At 50.5% G+C, this 19021-nt stretch overlaps 3 protein-coding genes across 3 annotated transcripts in view; 1 reads left to right on the top strand and 2 right to left on the bottom strand.

The window, feature by feature from the left end:
* ENH_00027380 (hypothetical protein) overlaps positions 1–1905 on the top strand; it is a gene marked incomplete at both ends in the record, with an annotated part of 5339 nt that extends 3434 nt beyond the window's left edge. Inside the window, 2 exons of the mRNA XM_013584738.1 lie at positions 73–413; positions 649–1905. Of these exons, the coding sequence (XP_013440192.1) occupies positions 73–413; positions 649–1905 (1598 nt within the window). The remainder of the gene's footprint in view (positions 1–72; positions 414–648) is intronic.
* Positions 1906–2503: 598 nt separating this feature from the next.
* ENH_00027370 (hypothetical protein) lies at positions 2504–3775 on the bottom strand (the record flags this gene model as incomplete). Its single annotated transcript, XM_013584737.1, has 1 exon — positions 2504–3775. The coding sequence occupies one exon, from the start codon at positions 3773–3775 to the stop codon at positions 2504–2506; it is 1272 nt and encodes a 423-aa protein (XP_013440191.1).
* Positions 3776–9282: 5507 nt separating this feature from the next.
* ENH_00027360 (histone acetyltransferase, putative) lies at positions 9283–13865 on the bottom strand (the record flags this gene model as incomplete). Its single annotated transcript, XM_013584736.1, has 8 exons — positions 9283–9346; positions 9587–9657; positions 11052–11093; positions 11363–11452; positions 11568–11613; positions 11947–12218; positions 12461–13219; positions 13428–13865. 8 exons carry the CDS (start codon positions 13863–13865, stop codon positions 9283–9285), a joined length of 1782 nt encoding a protein of 593 aa, XP_013440190.1.
* Between the last annotated feature and the right edge of the window lie 5156 nt (positions 13866–19021).

Below are 19021 nucleotides of genomic sequence, written 5' to 3'. Positions count from 1 at the left end.
CTTACACTGATCATCAAGCTCTCACCCATCTCCAACGACTCCAAGCATCGAAGCCTCTGCGCGGACGCACAGCCCGGTGGCTAGACTTTCTTGCGGATTTCCCGGATTTGCACATCACGTATGTTCAAGACGCGCGCAATCAAGTTGCCGACGGCTTGTGTCGCCGTCCCGACCTTCCTGACACCTGCTCGCACGACACACCATCGGTACCACTGATGCTCGCAATAGGACAAGCGAGCGAGGCTCCCCACCCTTGTGCCCGGCCTCCCAACTACAGGGAGCTCGCCGGAATTCGTTCGCGACGGCCTAGACGACGCAGCATGCCGTCTGCGCCTTCACCTGCGCCGCCGGAACCCAACCCAGAGGCGGAACATCCTACAGTCACAACGAAGCCACCAGCTGACCCTCCTGATGTGCGCCATTGGCCGCAAGCTTATTGGAAGTGTCCTGTTTTTCGCGTTCCCTACAAAGCCGCAGCAAACCAACCAGGAGAAGCTCTGCAAATCGAGTTTTGTAATCGCCAATTTATCTTTCGCTACGTAGAGCCTTACCTGCACATCCGCGTTCATGGACTGTGGCGCATCTGCGTCCCACAATTCCCTGAGTTCCTTACTCACGTTCTGCATTCACATCACGACCATGTCACAGCCAGCCATCGAGGCCAGAAGAAGACCTTTGCGGCTCTCAGCAGGCACTACTACTGGCCAGGAATGCTACTACACTACTGCTTATTTTGAGTCATGTACCCCCTGTCGAGCATCAAAATCTCTTAACCAGAAGCCTGCAGGCCTTCTTCAACAGTTGCTCATCGCTTCTCGTCGATGGGCGCACGTGAGTCTCGACTTTATCACAGATCTTCCCCTTACAACGACAGGGCACGACTCGATTCTTGTCATGGTCGACTCCCTCAGCAAGATGGCTCATTTCGTTCCTGCAAAGAAGTCATTCGCAGCAGCAGACACCGTGGAGCATCTCGCAGACCGCCTTATCCGCTATCACGGTTTTCCAGAGGTGCTTATATCGGATCGCGACCTCCGTTTCCAGTCGAATCTTTGGAACCAACTCTGTCGCCGCTTTAACATCAAACGGTGCATCTCCTCGTCCTACCATCCCCAAAGCGACGGCCAAACTGAACGGGTTAACCGCACACTGGAGCAGATGCTTCGTACCTATATCAAATCTGACGAACGCGAGTGGGAGCGTTTGCTTCCGGCCTTGGAACTTGTCTATAACACAACAAGTCATTCATCCACTGAGCTCTTTCCTTTCGAGGTCATGATTGGAGAGAACCCGTTGACTGCTCCGGACCTTGATATCGTACGCGCGTTAGCTCCTACGCTCACTCCTCCGATGACTAAGCTTTTCCGGCAGCACTGCGACAGAGCACAGAGTCACATCCTGAAGGCAAAATGGCAGCAGAAGTACTACGCAGACACAAAGCGCCGAGCAGTGGAGTATGCGGTGGGAGGCAAGGTCTGGCTCAGCAGCAAGCACCTACCGCCTTTCAACAGCTGCCCTATGTTCGAGCCCCGTTACCGCGGACCCTTCGAAGTCATCGAACGCATAGGAACTGTCGCTTACCGTCTCGGTCTGCCTTCCACTCATGAATGCCATAACGTTTTTCACGTCTCGCAGCCAGTTCCCCACCGCCCCCGCCCTCCCGCTTTGGTTCCCTCGGCAGCCGACGCCGCCTGGCCTCCTATCCACGATGCAGCAGGCAATCCCACAGAGAAATATGAAGTCGACTATATTATGGACCAAAGCGGCTCGGCAGATGCAGCCCAGTACCTCATGAAGTGGCGCGGGACCCCTGAAGATCAAGCCACATGGGAGCCAGCTCACCACCTTACAGGCTGCCCGGCTTTGCTTCGCGCTTGGCGCCTCCATCAACGAAGACGTCTTTAGGCTCGAAACAACATTGGTCCTTCCGAGGCGTAGACGTATGGGTCCGTCACATTCCACCGCCTACAGCAAGGGCACCCTTCAATAAGGAGGAGGGAGGGAGCGCTGCGCACCGCGTGAGCTCACGACGTCAGCTTTAGAAGAGCACAGAGATTGAAAAGGCAAAAATAATGTGTTTTGGAGTGAGTCTCTTCAGTCCGGCAAGGGAAGAAGTTGCAGTGCACAGGCACTACAATGGGGCTGTCTAGTGTCCTTGAGACGATAGCTAGCTAGCGACCTACAAGGGGTCGCAACACTGGAGGAGGACAGGACCCTCCTAATAAGATAAAAGTAAGAAAAACTGTCTATGAGTTAAAATGCATACTTGAAATGTGTGGAAATTGTGTGGAGACTGGGGCTGGCGATAGCGCCGGCACCAGTGCAGGCCTCCTCCCCATAGCGCCTAGGAAGCGAGCTCCCAGAGTGGGGCGAATCGAACAGACTGATTTTGAAACACTTTAAGAATTATTGAATTTCGATGAAATTGAGCTACAATTTCCAGGAAATGGGCCTACGCTAGGTGTAGTTTGTAGGCCTGCTCGAGGGGCAGGTAGCATCGTAGTCACAGCAGTAGGCGCTGCGCACTACACATTCGGTAAATCGCAGATTTCGCTGGAAGCTTTCCAGGTACAAGTAGGATATGGTGACCATGAGGGCGCTTCGGTGGTAATCCTTCAGGTAAGTTATCGGGGAAGACCGCCCGGTACTCTTTCAACACCTTGGTAATCTCGAATGGAATAGCTTGTGCCTCTGTCGAGTTTATCCACTCATCGAAGAGTGTGTAATCGAGTTTCGCCGTAGGCCATGGAGACTCTCCTTCATCCTCCGCTGTTTTCAAGGCAGTTGAAGCCAGAGGATGGCTACAACAGGAGGCTTTGGGTCGATTCCCGATCAACACGCAACAAAGTGCGCCTTGCCACTTGTCCGTGAACCTCAGTGCCACTGACGATCCAGCGTCGGGCAAAGCCAGGATAAAATGTAAACCGTGCAATCGTGCTCTGAGTTTCTTTGCGTCGGCCGCCGCCTGGCGAATAAGCGACGTTATCCGTGCCTTCGCCTTAGTCTTCGCATGGGATTTATACCTTTTAGGTGGCGGCTGTAGGAATATGGCAGCGTCCTCCGCTGACATGCCCGACACTTGCTTAGCCAAAATGTCGTACGCTTGCTCTGCAAGACTTCTTGGAGGTGCTACTATGTGGCTGCCATCCTGTAATGTCTCTTCACCCGTCCTAACGACCGGTAACTCGCACCACTGGCCATTCACATAGGTCTGGAGCTTGTCGGACTGAAAAAACCAGGCCACCTTATGTTCAGTCAGCCAACCCAAACCCACGACTAAATCATAGGGAACGGGTACCACAAAGAAGTCCCCGGAAAAGCGTACGTATCCAGACCACATCGTCAACCCCGTCACAACTCGGTCAATGCGTAATTGTTCACCTGTAGCAACAGTGAACCTATGCTCTTTTGGAAGTCTCCGCACCCTCAGCTGCAATCGTTCGACTGTTTTAGACTTAATGAAACTTCTCGAAGCGCCTGTGTCTAAAAGTGCCTCGCATGAACTTCCTGCAAGCTCAACGCGAAGTACCGCTTTTGCACCCACGTAACACAAGGCTCCTCCTTGGTTGCAAGATTCCTTCGCACTAATTTCGCGCCACCAGTGCGGAATAATCTCTATTGCTTCTGGCCTGCAGTCTTCTTCTGTCGCTTCTGCAGATTTCCCGCTGCTATCCGTCTTCTGCCACGGAGCCTCTTCACTCCGCATCGGCACCAGCCCAGACTCCAACTGCGTTTCCGATGGCGGCTGAGTCCCCTGCACGTCCTCATCGCTCATTTTGTTTTCTTCTATCGTGTTGCGGAGGCATTGCCCCCGCTCTAGGGAGACTGGAATGGCATTAGGTCCCGTCGCTACCGCACATATCATCCCTTTGCTATGGCTACGCGGCCTAGAGCGCTCGTCTCCAACAACGCCTAGGCCTCGTGGTTTATCCGTTCGGTCTTCTCAATGCTGGGACGGATAGGCTGCTTGTTGCTCTTGTTTTCCGGCTCGGCACGGCCTCGGTCGTGTGTAGGACAGTCACGAGCATAGTGTCCCACACCTCCACACTTCGTGCAGGTCTCGCCTGGCCGCTTGGTTCGTTTCCCTTTGCTAGGACAAACGCGTGCCGGGTGTTCACCAGCCTGACACTCAGCAGTTCCCGGGGTTGTCTCCAGCCCTAGTTTCGTTTTCCTGCTTCCGATCGGTTTCGTTTGCCTCAGTAGCAGCTCTTATCGCTCGACTAGCCCTTTCTCGTAGCTCTAGCACGGTCTGCTTAGGTCCACAGAGTCGCGCTGCTGCTGTAGCCGCTTGTTCCCAAAAGCAATACTTCACCAGCTCATTATTTGTAATGAGAAGATGGAGATCAGTTGGTAGCCCAGCGCAAGAGAAGTCGGCGGGTGCGTCGGGGGCGATCGCCACACCACGCTCCGCTACAACCGCAAAGTGTTCCGTATACTCTTTAGGGTTTCCATTCCACCGTACTTTGCCCAACTCCGTCACCAGTTGACTCTGCGACATTGCCTTGTCGAACCGTTCCAGAAGCCGGCGCTGTACAGTCGCCCATTCTCTTAGGTCGATAGTTCGCTGTAGATACATCCAATAGATTAGAGCCGGACCCCACAAGATGGTCGATAAGTGCGTTCCCCCACTCACTGGTCTCCAATCCCATCTAAGTGTACCGTCGTTGGATACGCATTAAAAAGGTCTGCATAGTACTGCCGTCTTCAGGTAGTATAGGCGACGTTACGCTTGATACTCCAGACCCCCCTATAACATTCTTTATCACAGCCATCGCAGAGTGGAATTGGTCCCACGTGACCTACGGACCGTCCCCTGGCATGCTGTTAACATTTGCTATAGGTGCCACCTGCTGGGGTGTCTCCTTATGCCCGTGCGGCCGCTCTTCCACCGTGAGTTTCGGAGCAGCATGCTGAGGATGAGTTGGTGTTCCACTGGGCAATTTGTTTACTGACATTGTAGAAGTCTCCTGCTGCATAGGTCCGACGACGCGTCCGTTGCGTAGTTGCATCCCTTACTCAGCTAAGATGTCTAGGTGCGAAATATTAAAGCAACGTATTTCTACCCTCAAGTCCGGAAAAAATAGTTTTTAGTTCCCGGAACAGCCCCCAAATGTAGTGCACTGCGTTCTCTGCAGCGTCTACGGCTCTGCACCCTCAACTCTGGCGCTCTATGAAATCTTCTCTTCTACAGACGCATCCGTCTCGTAACGTCAGCTAAATTATTAGAAAGACAATTTTGTTTCAAGTTCTCAAAATCATATTTCATAAAAGTCACTTCTTATCGTTCGGGCTTTGCTGGTCCAATGAGGATGTAACGTGCACCGGTGCCGGCATTTCTATTTCACTAGTAAGAGGTTACAGCGCTCAATCCGCATCTCAAGCTCTTAACCTTTTATAGATCCTCAGTTAGCTATCCTCTATAGGTCACAGGCAAACCCCATTGTAGTGCCTGCAGACTACACCGCCCCAACCATGTAAGGCGCAGGCACTACAATAGTGCTTGCTGGTGGTCTTAAGAGGAGAGTTAGCTGATGACCTATAAGAGATGAAAACGCTGAACAAGGGCAGGACCGTCTTATTAGTAACGAAGTAAGTCAATTTGTCAGCAAAATCGCATGTGTATACTAGACGTGTATGTAAATACCCGAAGATTGGGGCTGGGAATGACGCTGGCGCCGGTGAGGGCCACCGTCCCACAGGGCCAAAAAAGCAAGAACCCTGAGTGAGGGGGCTTTTAGGTAAATTGGATTGAAAACTCAAACAGATGACGGATTTTATTGATACTTTGGTGCTTGTTTCATGAGAGATGCGTCGAAAGTAGAGAGTTTTTGAAGGGTGCCCTATTCGTAGGCCAGGGGCCCAACGTAGTCGCAGCAGAAGGCGCTGTGCACTACGTTTGGGGGCTGTTCCGGGATTGAAGCCTTGCTTCTTTCCGGACCTGTTAGCACAAACATTTTGCCTTAATGATTCACATCTAGATATCTTAGCTCGGCAAAGGATGCACGCTGTAATCTTTGCGGAGCGTAGAAAACTGTCACTTGTCAAAGACGGTGACCGAAGCGAGGAATTCCTGGCCATACGTACACTAGATACCTCTGCTGAGCTGATGCCAGGAACTGGTCAATGAAGCCAACTGGTTGTTGTTCCTGTTCAAGTACTGCTCGTGTCGCAAAACCAGAAGCTTCGGTATATTTTGAAGGGCTTCATGGTCATGAAGACCTGTAGAGGACCGTAATCAATCAGGCATTGCTTAAGGAGCTGCACTGCTTGACTGTGTCGCTCTTTCCACAGAAAGCGTGTGCCTTTGAGGGTAAGTCTAACAAAGGGTCAGGCGATGTCGGCGTATTCGGAACTCACAAATATACGACAATAATTGTCAGTACCATCGAGTCAGCGTTAATCAGCGCGTCTGGCCAAGAATGAATTTCTTGTACTTTGTCTGCTGCGGGTTTGATACCTTAAGAGATGATGGTATATCCGAGGTAGCTAAGCTCTTGCTTTGCAAGCTTGCACAGGAGTAGAACGTCTATTGGCAAAAGATGTCGTGCATTAGTCGCAGGAGCATAACGTGGATAGAGACAACGAATCTGTCTGCGCCCTCGGGAGGTCTGGGTGTAAGCGTCGCTCCTTCATTAATTCCAAACAGCGGTTTTGACGGCGTAGCCCAGTTCCCAGCGAGATGATCTGCATTTCTACACCGCAGGCAAGTGTCTTCCGGCCGGCCGGTGCTACCATTACGTGTGGGACAGTCTTTGGCAACATGTGCTTTCTCCTGGCACTCAAAACATACAGGTTCCACCTAATCACGCCTTGAGTGCTGCTACTCACTGTCCTGAGGGTTTGTATAAAATCTCTGGCCTCTACTTACGTTTGTACCCAGGCCGAGAGTGAAACCACTGTGTCACCTCTGCCGCACCTCTGCTTGGGCCGTTCATGGACCTTAGAGGGCTCCAATTTCGGCTGCCGCTTCCCTCGAGTCTCTGAGGACCCTGGTGTTGCTAGCTAAAGCTTTACATAGCACAAGCGGTAGATTCGCCGCGAAGTACTCCAGTAGGCTTCCTGCACACAAGCTTACCACTTGTGCTACTGTCTTCGCAAAGTCACACCACCGTGCAACTTTGCGAAGTACGCTTCATGGTTTCCTCACCAACAGCTGGCGGTGCTTTGACGAATATGTGCAGCTCGACCTAGCCTACAAAAATGTTGGAGCATATCAAGCTTTTGCCTGTTTGTTAAGTCTGTGCCCGATTCCTTTGGATAACACAAGCATAGTAATGCTTCACCTAGCGCGTCTCCCCAACAGCATTGTTCCGCGCCTACTTTAGTAAACATGGTCTTGAAGACGTTGAGGAAGCTCCGCATATTTTGTCCCTTCTTTTTCAGTATTAACCGCAGGACTACTGGTAGCTGTCTGGCCACACTCAATCACACCATAAAGCACCATAGTTGGGCTACCTATCTCCCCAGCCCGGCTGCATCAGTTTGAGTCGATGCAGCGGAAGCTTGGACTTCAGTCTCTGAAAAAACATCTTCTGTGTCTATTGCGGATCTACAGTAGCCGATGCAAGCGTATCTGTCTGACTGATTTCACGTGCACTGGTCACCCTCAGCACGTTTCTCTTAATTGTCTCAGCGGCAGTGTAGCCGCTTTCTTCAGTGAAGAGGAAATTCTGTGGCTTGAGAGCGGTTCGCGCTTACTACCTAACGGGATGCAAAAAGCACTTTGCTATTTATGCCTCGGTCTTGTTCCAGTCCTCCATTTTAACTTCGACGCTGCGATGGTCCAGCCAGTACTCAAGTGAAGCGCTTGTCGCATACCGACGTTACGAAAAACCACAGCCGTTGCGGAGTGCCTCGGCTGTCATATATACCGTGCTAGCCAAGCATAGAAAGGTGCCCACGACTTCAACCTGCTGTTGCCATGGAACATTTTCGATTGTCTATACGCATGCGAAGCGTCGACGCCCGTGAGCCGCATGTCTTTCTTCCTACATCCACAGCCAGCTGCTAGCACACAGTGCTTCGGCTAAAAGATATTTTTTCGACAGCTCGCAGGCAGGAATAGAACGAATAGTGAAGATGTCAGGGGGATGGCTTGCCAACGATAGCTCAATTGGTTATAGAGCGGGATTAGGACACTGGAAGGCTCTTAAGCCTCCTGGCTTGAATGTAGAATGCAAGATGTTTCGTCGATCCCGAAGTAGCCGCCTACAAGATTCTCTCTGTGCTACGCAACGGGCAGTCCGCGGTATTTCATTGACACCAGCTAACAGTAGCTAGCGACTTGCGCATTGGTGCAGAGTGGTCGCTCCGCAAGCAGTCGCACGTGCTACCCTCCTGATTCATAAAAACAGTTTTCATCTCAGTAACTCGAGCAAGCAGTAACTAAGGAACGGCACAGTAGCAGCCTGCAGCCCCTACAGTGCCGACTGACGGCACGTAGAACATGTGGCATCTGACTCAAACTTCAGCAGACAAATTAAGCTCGAGCATGCGGATACATTCGCAATTTGGAAGGCTTGCAGCGCAGCAGTTACACCTAGGTTCATATCTGAGAGGCACCTGGCTGCGAACGCAGCACTATTCAGGGCTAGTCAAAATTATTCAATGAGCTTCCCGTACGTGCTTAAATGTTCCCATGTGCATCAAAGAAAAACCATGCTTTTTCGATCTTCACAGCTGCTGCTGCTTTTTGAAGTCTGGTAAAATTAACCGTGAAAAATACCGGAATACTAAGGAATAATTTTGTTTGAGCGTCCAGAAGCTGCTGTACTGCATTGCCAATAACGTTGGACGCTCGTGCTGTCGGGAGGTCAAGAGCAGTACTAACCTGTTCTGCTGCTGTAGACCCAACAAAAAAGCAGAAGCAGCATGAACAGCACCAGTATACTGGTATCACTATTGTTCTTCCGCTGTGGGTGGAGGCATTGCCTCGTTCGGCTGGGGAGGGCCTTGATTATAAGGCGAAAAATGGAGCTTTTCCGGGTGTACAGGAACGCCCCCAGAGCCTGCCTCCCTGCAGCAGCAGCAGCAGCAAAATCAGAAGAAAAGAAAATACTAAGTGCAGCAAAAGCAGCAGGAGCCCATATGTACGTAAGGGTCCACGCAAAGGCAGATGCTCCACATGGCTTGTTCAGGGCCTTGGCATCCATCTACAACAGAAATTGAGGCATAACAGAGAACGGCAATAGCAAGAGCTGGCTCCCACAGAAATCAGACTCCCAGCTTAGGTGCTGCCGTCAAAGCAGTTGGTATTGTTGCAACTGGATGTTGTGACAGGTCTCACTGCAGGCGGGCTCTAATCAAGTCAGGATGCAATAACAAAACATGGTGACCCTGCAAGTATCTGCAGCCGCAGGAGCAGCAGCAGCAGCAGCAGCGACAAAATGAATCACGGGAGGCTGCTGTTAAACCGACGCACGTGGCACCCGCAATCGTAGCAATACAGGCTACAGTGTGCCACCAGTGGAAGCATTTCGCGCCATGATTCCAGCGATCCTTCGTGCCGTGCAGACCGCTGGAGATGTAATAATCTCCGACGCAGCAGCAGCGGCAGCACAGCGAGCAGCAGCAGCAGCACTTTTACCTGAGGACGCCAATCTCTTCTAGTGTCCTCTGAATGTCTTCGGGGCGGATCGCGGTGGCTCGCACCAGCTCCTAAAAACAAGCAGCAGGGAAAAAGGATAAACGAATGAAGGGAGAAATGCAGCTGAGGCAAGCACAACGTATATGCTGCAGTATTCAAATGGACGCATTTCCGAGAGCACGAAAGAGCCACACTTAGTGCGCCCAAAATGGAACAAAAATGATGCAAATATGGACAAGTAAATGTCAAAAGAAAGTTGGGTACAAGCAGGCTGAAGATACAAGGAAACTATACCAATAAAGCGGAGCACATTCACAGACAGTAACAACTAAGATTCGGCAATGAAAAATGAAACAGAAAACTGTTCACATGGCGGCGGTAGCGACCACACACAGTCGTCACGTTTACTCCACCACCACAAAAACGCGCCACAACGAGATGATAAACAATTGCAGACAAACGAGCCACTGTTGCTGGCGTTTCCAGCAAGACCAGCCGATGGAGCACCAATAGCTACGAGAGCACCAGTAGCTCGGACGCCAGCAACGGCATCCGCAGCCGCAGCGGTAAAAGCTAACACAGAAACCTAACTGCATTGATGCACCTCGGAACAACGAAAACAACAATGCGTTGCAGCTGCAACGGTGGCACCAAAAGCGACAGCGGCAAAAGCCCCCGCAGTAAAGTAGCACCAGCAACAAAAACCAGAGCATAAGTGGCAAGGATGGCCACAGCCGCAATAGGCGAAAACACGGCGCCAATACACGTACGTGTATAGAAACTCTCTTCTTCGAGGCCCACTGAGGCTCTGAGAGGAGATTCAGGAGGCGCCAGCTCCACCAGCCAATATAACTAAGCCGCCCTAGATCCGACAGGGGCCTTTCCGGTCCTCCTCGTTTGTTTTCTTTTAATGATAAGACGTAACTAAATGATATTAAGAAGCGTCCGTAGCCCTTGCGCTGATGCTGCGGAAGAGTCAAGATGCTGAAGTGGCGCAAAACAAAACAGTTCAACCACGAAAGATCAGCATTCCTATCACTGGCCCACTGCACTCAATCTAGCACCAGCTGCTGTTATGGCCGTCACTAGTGATCCCGCAGCTGTTTTTCTTGTTGGTGTTGGACAGTACGAAAACCACTAAAAATGTGCGCAAATATGCCAAAAATGCAAGACTGCATTAGAGCCTGCTGGCTGAAGCAGTACTCCGCTGAAGCAGCGGAAACTGTGTCCATTGTAGGAGCAGCAACAACAGCAGCAATTGCCTCACCACGCAAGATTGTAGCCCTGCAGAGATACTTTTTCCTACGGCAGGCAAACAGCTGCAAATATACGCCGCTTCTGCGTACCCAGCTGCTTTGACGCTGCGTGCTGCTCATGTATCTTGCCGCTGGCCAGCAGAGCAGCAGCGGCACATGCGAATGGCAAAACCTGCAAAACGTTTCAGCAACAAAAGGCATCCTCTCACCTTGGAGAAGTATCCGATAAGGTGAGCTCCTCCGGCGTCCACCTAAAATAATTTCACATATCCAGCAGGAAAAACTTGCATCAACAACCGCACCAGCGATTGGGACTGCGAACGTGATAGAGCGTTCGGTGCACTGCTCATAGAGACTGCAACAGCAAGCGCCCAGAGAAGGAAAATCTGACTAGCATAATCTCTATGGACTTCTTAGCCACAACAGCACCGAATCGCACTAGCAACAATACCAGCCGAAGCAACAGTAATAGCAACTGCTAACGCAGCAAAACGCAGCCGTATCAATAGCAGTGGCAGACCTCTGTAAGGACATAGAAAAGAAAGGGCTCGACGTCGAACTGCAGGGTCTTGTGGTCTAGAAATAGCTTTGCCAAAAAGCATAAGTTCTCCTGAATAAAATACACGCGCGCAACCTCGGATGTGCTCCTGCTGCTGTTCCCGAGCGCACTACTGCAAAATTCGTCTGTCTGTTGTCGGCGATAGGGGCAAGAGTGAGTCACTCACGCTGTACACTCGCGCGGCCTTGCCATCGACTTCAAACATTGACAAGCTGCACCAGGCATGGCAGCAGCAGTCACCAACAGCTACGCGGGCTTTCCCTCGCAGAGCCGGCGCCCTCACACGTGCATTAGTAGCAAGACCGCTTCCATTGGGGAACCAAGCAACAGCAGCAGCAGTGAAGCGCAGTACGAAGGTGAATTTGACCTAATCTGTCTGTCCTTTTCAGCAATAATACATACCACCAGGTACAGCAGCCCCAGCAGCAACAGCAGCAGCGGCAACAAGAGCAGCAAAATCAATAACCGAACCAGCCATAGCAGCAGCAACGGCATCACTAACAAAACAGCCAGCAGAGCATTGCATGCTCTCGAGCTTGACTGACTGTCCGTCTCTGTATATTTCGTTGCCGGGCGGATGTCTGGCGGTGCATCTTAGTGCGTGAGTTTGGAGCTCGGAGGCTTTAAGGAAGAAAGAAAGACAAAATTCACAAATATGCAGGTCTGTTGCTTGAGCCTCCGCAGGGTACGGTGAGAAATACCAAGTGTCGATCTCCTGACCCCCAAAATAAATCTTGTTCACTGTCTTAACCCGCGTCGCTTCTTCGTGAGCAGCAAGAGTCGCTGAGTCCATGCCTTCGTGCTCTTCGTCATCGTGCTGGGATACAGTGAGACACAAGTAGAAAGAGCAAGACTCGGAAACACGGACACACATAGAGAGGATGCGACACGAAAGGAGGACAGCAAAGAAAAGCCACGCAGGCAAGGGCCAGAGAAATATACAAGAGGACCAAGAAGGCGGGCAGATGCATCAAGTCACAGGAAAAGACGGAAGTGAAAGTGGACGGTGAACTCTATAGTCCCATGAAACACCCCCCATTCTAATGCAAATCAGCCTACATCTGAGAAGATTAGAGAAGGGTCGAATAGCAGCGCCTTTAGCTCTTCTGCCTCCACATTTCCATCAACCTCTAATTGTCTCCATGCAGCTGCAGCTGCAGCAGACTCAGCCTCATCATGCCTTGTTGTTGGTGTTCTTATTCCCGCAGCCACTCCTGTCGTCATCGTCCCTGGTACAGTTCCTAAAGCATTAGAAGCATGCTTGGCAGCACAATCGGTGGCACCTGCTTCTCCGTGGGTAAGCTTCACTCGTTTAGGCATGTGTTCGTCAGTTCTGGTGACATCTGACACTGCCACTGGCTCTGGTCCTCCAAGCTCTGTGGGCCCATCAACAGCAGTATCAGCAGGGTACGATGAGGCGCTTCGAAATCGTGTCTCCGGACGTTGGAAATCTGTAGGGGGCAAAATATGTCCACTGGCATTCACTGGCAACAAATCTGAGAAAGGCAGCCAACAGTCCAATCTTCTGTTAGTCAGGCGGTAGTGCACGTAGTATTCATATGCACCAGGGTTTCCTGTCGCTGCCGCAGCCGTTGTGGATGTTACTTCGCCGGTGCTGCTGTTGCTTGCTGAATCGCATGCTGCAGAGCTAGCAGCAACCACAGCAGCCTTCGATATTGGGCACTTGCTGCTTGCGCTGCTCTTGCTGCTGCCGCCGCTTTTGTTGGTGCCGCCCTTTTGTAGCCTCGCTAAACCAGGCTGCAACACCTCATCTGGTAAGTGGGAGCCGGTCTCGCCGTGAGTCCTCACCGATAATATCTGCAGCAACAGATGCAGCATAGTTGCCAAAAAAAGCATACAGATGCTAATTCAGGGCAGGCAATTATTGGGCAAGGGAAGCATTAGCAGTCTTCACAGCAGCAGCAACCGCACCGCAGTTGCAAAGTTGACAGCAGAATAGGCCTCAGAGGCAGAAATACTTTCCAAAATCAGCAATAATCGCAACGAAGTTTGCGTTCAGGTTTACCTTAGCCAGTCTGTGTTTCCCTGTTGGCTTGAAGAGAGCAGCAACCCACTGATTGATGCTGAGGCACCGCGCCTTCTTCGCTCCACAAGGCATGCCCCGCGGTTGCTGGTGCTGCTGTTGGTGCTGCTGCAGCTTGCTACTTCCGCGATGAGTTCCTGTTCCACGGAATGAGGAAACTGAGTTGTTGGCGCTACTGCTACTGCTGCTACTGTTGTTACTGTGAACAGTCGGCGAAGCAGACCCCTCAGCCATCTGCTGCAGTCGTTCCCCAGCAACAACAGGATCACTTGCCACTGCAGGAGCCGCTGCCTCAACGTTGCTTGGAGCAAGCATTCCTCCCCCGTGTGGTGGCTCCGGGGGCTCCATAGCACCCTCACTAGTATTGCTACTGTTACTGCTGTTGCTACCACTGCTCATTTGCCGCTGCAGTTGCTGCATTTGTCGTATTTTGCTCTGCTGCTATTGCCGTTGCCCCCTTTTCTGATGCTGATTGTGCAGCTACTCCTGCTGCTGTTGCCTTTCTTCGCTTCACTAAAGGAGTCAGCGAAGCCCACAAAAGAAACGCTGCCAAGCTTTCGTGGAGGCGGCGCTGCTGCTGCAGTTTTCGCACCTGTTGCGTGACCGACAACTAGTGCTGTTGCCTGGTTTATCATGTGTCTGTGATTTCCAATGCGGCTTAACGTGCTGCTGTCCTTGCAGCGGTGGTCGCTGCCACGCTCCGCAGCTTTTGCTGCTGCCACTACCAGTGTTACTGCCACTGCTGCGGCCGCAGATTTCGAAAAAAGGACAGAGAAAAGCTATTTGTTCTGTCCATCTGGAAAAAATAACTGCGAGTGGTTCATTTCGCCTGTTAAAGCAACGGCAACAGCTCGCGGACCGCAGCAGCAAGAGCAGATTCTTGCCGTTGCTGCTACTGCTGTTGCTGCTGGGGTTGCTAAAATTCCCGGAAAAGGACAGCCGTTCGGTCACTCTTGTAATGTTTTTTCTTATTTTTTGTATCTTAGTTGAAGGGCTCTGACCCCAGTTCCTGCTACGGCAGCTGCTGGAGGCCCTTTACTCCAGCTGCTGCCGACAAACACGCGAGCAGTTCCTAAGGGCTCTTCGCATGCACACCGTAATGCATAAAACGTGGATGTTATAGGCACTTCCGTAGGCTCCACACGTAACATTTTTCAGAAGTAAGGAAAGAAGGCCGCAGTATCTGCTCAGAGTGTGGCTGCCGAGTTCCCGGAGCGTCGTGGTTAAGTTCAAGCCCTATGGGTGTAGAGTCTCCGCTGTTGAGCCACATGCATCTGCACTGTCTGAAACAACACGACAGAGACCCTGACTCTCTTTAGCTGCAGAGACACCTCAGAATTACGCGGCCAGAGGCTATCCAGGAGTCGTCCACCATCCTACGCCTGGGACACAGACCCAGGCTGTTTTGCTGAAGGCTCACCCAGCTGCAGCTGCAGTAGCCGCAGCTGTTGAATAAGCTCACCATGCTGGTCACAGCCTAGTGTATCAAGAGACTGGTAATTGCTTCAAGGAATTTTGCCGCACGTGATACCCCGTTGCTAGAACAGAGCCACCATTATTTGTGATATACGCACCACACACTTCATTCGAAGCACCTTCTTAGACTCCATATGCCACAACCACATTTGGCGTATGCATTCCTAGTTACTGTTTCTATCGGCGATGCACTCTATTAACATGGAGCAAGACTCCCTGCTTCAAAGAAGAGCCATCACCGTAACGTCGTACGTTCAAAATTCTTTTCGGGAAGCTTACAGCTATATCTTAGTCTAGCATTTCACTTCTATGTGGTTCTTCCTGGAAGGTCAGGCACCAGCCTGCACAGCAGTAGGCAACAGTGCACAAGAACTACCTTGAATTTTTCCTGCTTTTCTTGGGAAAGGAACCACGCCTCATTGCGTGATTCGTGGAGCCGTCGCATCTCTCGAAAATTTATTTGGCAAGCGAAGTACGGTCCTGAGGTTCCATCTAGTTCTTTTAGAGTGGAAGACGCGCATTTTGCTAATGGTGTTCACCTCCGAGGTTTCATACCTTATGTATTTGTTGTCATCCTTTCCAATCTCTGGTTCCTCAATACATTTGTATTGTTGAATCTTAAATGGGCATCGGTGTAATTACCTTCATGATAAAATAGTGTCACTAGCTTAAAAAAACCGAATTTTTTCGACCGCTTGTAGTTGGCGTAGCTTTGCAGTTTCATTTGACCGGTTTCTCTCACAGTACACTATACTATTGGCGTAAGAAGCTTCTGTAAAGCGTACTTTCGCACTTTCGACAGGCCTTCGCATTGAGGCTGGCTGTGCTTTTTCTCATCTCGGTCGCACTGCCTCCCTGATTAGTGTTTTGTGAGCGAAGCGCTTGCAGTGGCCTTGCTTTTTGCGGCACTTGAATACGATATCTGCGCCGTAAGCACGAACCAGATATTTGGCCCACAGCAACTGGGTGGTCACATCTCTTCAAGACGTTTCTTTTGAGCGCAGTCGCCGAAAAATTGGAGTCCATATGTATCAAGCTGTTAGTAAACATGTTAGCTGATGAAATCTTGGAATTTGGCGAAATCTATGATGTTGCTGCACAGAGTTCACATGCATCGAGCCAGCAAGAAGCAACCCATGCTTGCACTTGCGTTTATTCTGCTTTCGTTAGGGATTGGCGGCATTGGAGAGCAGCTGTGTTGCATGATACCTGCAGAGGCTGGTTTTGGGCTTTTGGTTGCAACAGATGCCATCTTTTTCCCGATAATGTCTGAACAGTTGAGCCGTTGTTCAGACAGTAAGGCCCTGGCAAGAGTACGTAAAATTTTGTACGATAACATATAGTGTAGCATAGCAGGATCACTTTTTTCAGACGTGTTCGTACTGGCTCTCAGCCAAATTTGCCCATTGCTACAGGCTGCAAGGCTTTCTTTGCATAATGCACGCGACGCCTCTTGCCTTGCAACATCGACTGCGTCCATGCTTCGTGGAGATGTCTACTGTGGTAAAAATGAAACATTCTTCGAACAAGGGGCTAAGAGGAGTAACAAATATACCCCAAGAAGAGCAGTGTTTGTTTGCCGTAATAGTTAGAGTCCACTGCATTCTGGGACCATGATAAACAGCATGCGTTTGTTTTAACCTCGCTCCAAAATTGAGAATGCTGCTCAGAAGACATCATGGAGTGGAGCAAGTTTTCCGTGCTCTGCAAGCAAGCTGTCCATTCCAAAGCTCTTCTAAGGAAAACCCAATAATGCCCCAGAAACCAATAGGAAAACTGAACGGCCTTCGCACAGTGCTCTCTAAAATTTTGATGAGCATGGGGTAATCGTTCTACCGAGTGGAGAGGAGCCCTTTAAAGGCATTACTTCTCCTGCACTCAGACGTCCAGTGGGGCGGCTCAGTTCGGTAAGGCCAGCAGACTAATTACAGCACAATACAGTGAAACGGTACGTCAGAGCTCTTGCCCGGATTCCATGATAGTGTTTTTTCTACACAATACATTTTACACTGCAGGGATCCACCATGGAGCTCTCTGCCCTATTGCAAACGTGTCTTCTGTCCCTACGTTGGTCGGCTTGGGCTCCTTCCAAAAGAGAAGGGCATGCTTTGGCATACTTACATCTTTACGATACCGTATGCATCATAAACGGCGCGTACATGTGTCTTCGAACCCGAAGATTACACGGAAAGCCTCGATGTGATGCAGGGAGAAACCCACTACAGGTTGTATACCAGCCTGTGGACTTTGTCCATTCGCGGCTTAGCGACTCAAGTGGCCTTGTGCGCATTTTGCTAACCTTTTGAAACACCTGTGCGAAGAAGAATCTGCATCCTGCTAGTAAAGTTAAAGAAGGATCTAGCTGCGAGCTGCATCGACACTGAAGCTGACTAGATCTTCCCAGAGACGTTTTGTCAAACAAACCAAACGATCTTCAGAACATTGCCAAGTTTCGTCGAACACAGCTGGCGCCTCTATTGCGCCATCTCTAGAGTTTTTACTGCTCAACCCGTAGCTTCCGCCCTCCAAAACAGTCCTTGTTCTTGCTGCGATTCGCCTCTCAGTAGTTTAATCCACGTGCAGTTCTATGAGCTGCCCATACACGAGTTGTTTTGCTCACAAAAGCAAATGGTTCAGCGGACTATACGGCACGCTTATTTGGAACCGCTCGTGCAATATTAGACCTTTTTCGTTTGAAGATGCAAACAATGAACAAAGGGGAACCGTACTGTTGACAAACTACCTACATACCGTGCACAGTGGGCACACAGCAGCTGCTGCTACACAGAAGACGACTGCAAAACTACTGGCCACGGCTTGTAGACACTGCCAGTTAATAGCTCTTGACTCGATGCTCTATGGTGCCTACTGCACTCCAGCTTACTACATTCGACCTTTACGCCTTGGCATCTATAACACGAGAAGTAGTACGCCTATGCGGCTTTTACGAAGTCGTGACACAACTCATGGCACTCAAAGGAATGTGTTCATAGTGCAGCACTCTGCATATTAGTGAAAAAAGCAGTTTGAAAGACTGCAGCAGCCCTTAGACCGTGGATGCGCGTAGTCTACACGAAATGCAATCGGGAACATTCAGGAGATAAGGCGTTTCTCTACGATATTGTTTATTTGGGCTGCATCTACTGTGATCCTTTAGCTCACTGGTTTCCTACCATAAAGACCTTTATTTCAGTTTCGGGCAGGTCCAACTTGCAAGGATTATGAACTTCTACTTCAAATATAACCGAAGCTTTGACTTGCACTTACAGCGTAGGAAACAGTAGTAGACATAGTGCGAAATTGAGAGGACCGTAGGCTCCAAGAGGGCTGTGCAAACGCGCCCCTGGGCCACCATGTCACAGCCTGACTCACGACTCCACACTGCGCCCACGGAGGAGTAACGCTACTTAAAATCGTGCCCATGGCTTTGGTGATGAACTATAATAATCCTGCAACCTTCACAAAAGTGACAAAAGCTGCTGAACTCGAATATTTCTGAGAAAGAAGGGCTGCTGGTCGGGGTTTGGTGAGTTCCACGAACTGCAAAGTGCTCCACTTCACTCGACAGACGGAGTACTCTGAAAAACACAGTGTCATTAAGTAGTATCTTCTGACCTATATTTTCCTGAGCATGCACGAAGCTCACTCAGTCAACACATATTGCGCCACTTGATCTGCACATCCTTAAAGCCTAGCCTTGTGGCCTGCGCACTTTCATTGGAGGTGCCGTGTTCATGGCACGGTGTGCCACTAACGTCACACTGGACTCCATTAATGCTGTAGTATTACTCACGGTCGTGAAATGGTCATCCCCTACGCTACCATAGACTGCGATATAGTAGCGCAAGGCAGCTCGAACTGCAATGTTGCGCAGCCCTAAAGCTCCCCGAGCTTTCAGCACCACACTATTCACTCCATTTCTGTGCTTCCATTGACTGGAGTTGACTGCGAATCCACTTAGTGCTGTTGGCAATGGATGAGCGTAAATGAATGCTCGACAAATCTGAAGTACGCTGTTTGTTCAATGAGGCATTAAATCGGCTAGAACTGAGCAGCGAATGTGTCCCAAATCTTATGAAGAGCTCGAATCCATAAGGTGT

The sequence above is a fragment of the Eimeria necatrix genome, genomic scaffold (genome assembly GCF_000499385.1).
Source record: "Eimeria necatrix Houghton genomic scaffold, Enh_scaff202, whole genome shotgun sequence".
Taxonomy (NCBI): Eukaryota; Apicomplexa; class Conoidasida; order Eucoccidiorida; family Eimeriidae; genus Eimeria; species Eimeria necatrix.
This window is presented reverse-complemented; position numbering and strand designations above follow the sequence as displayed.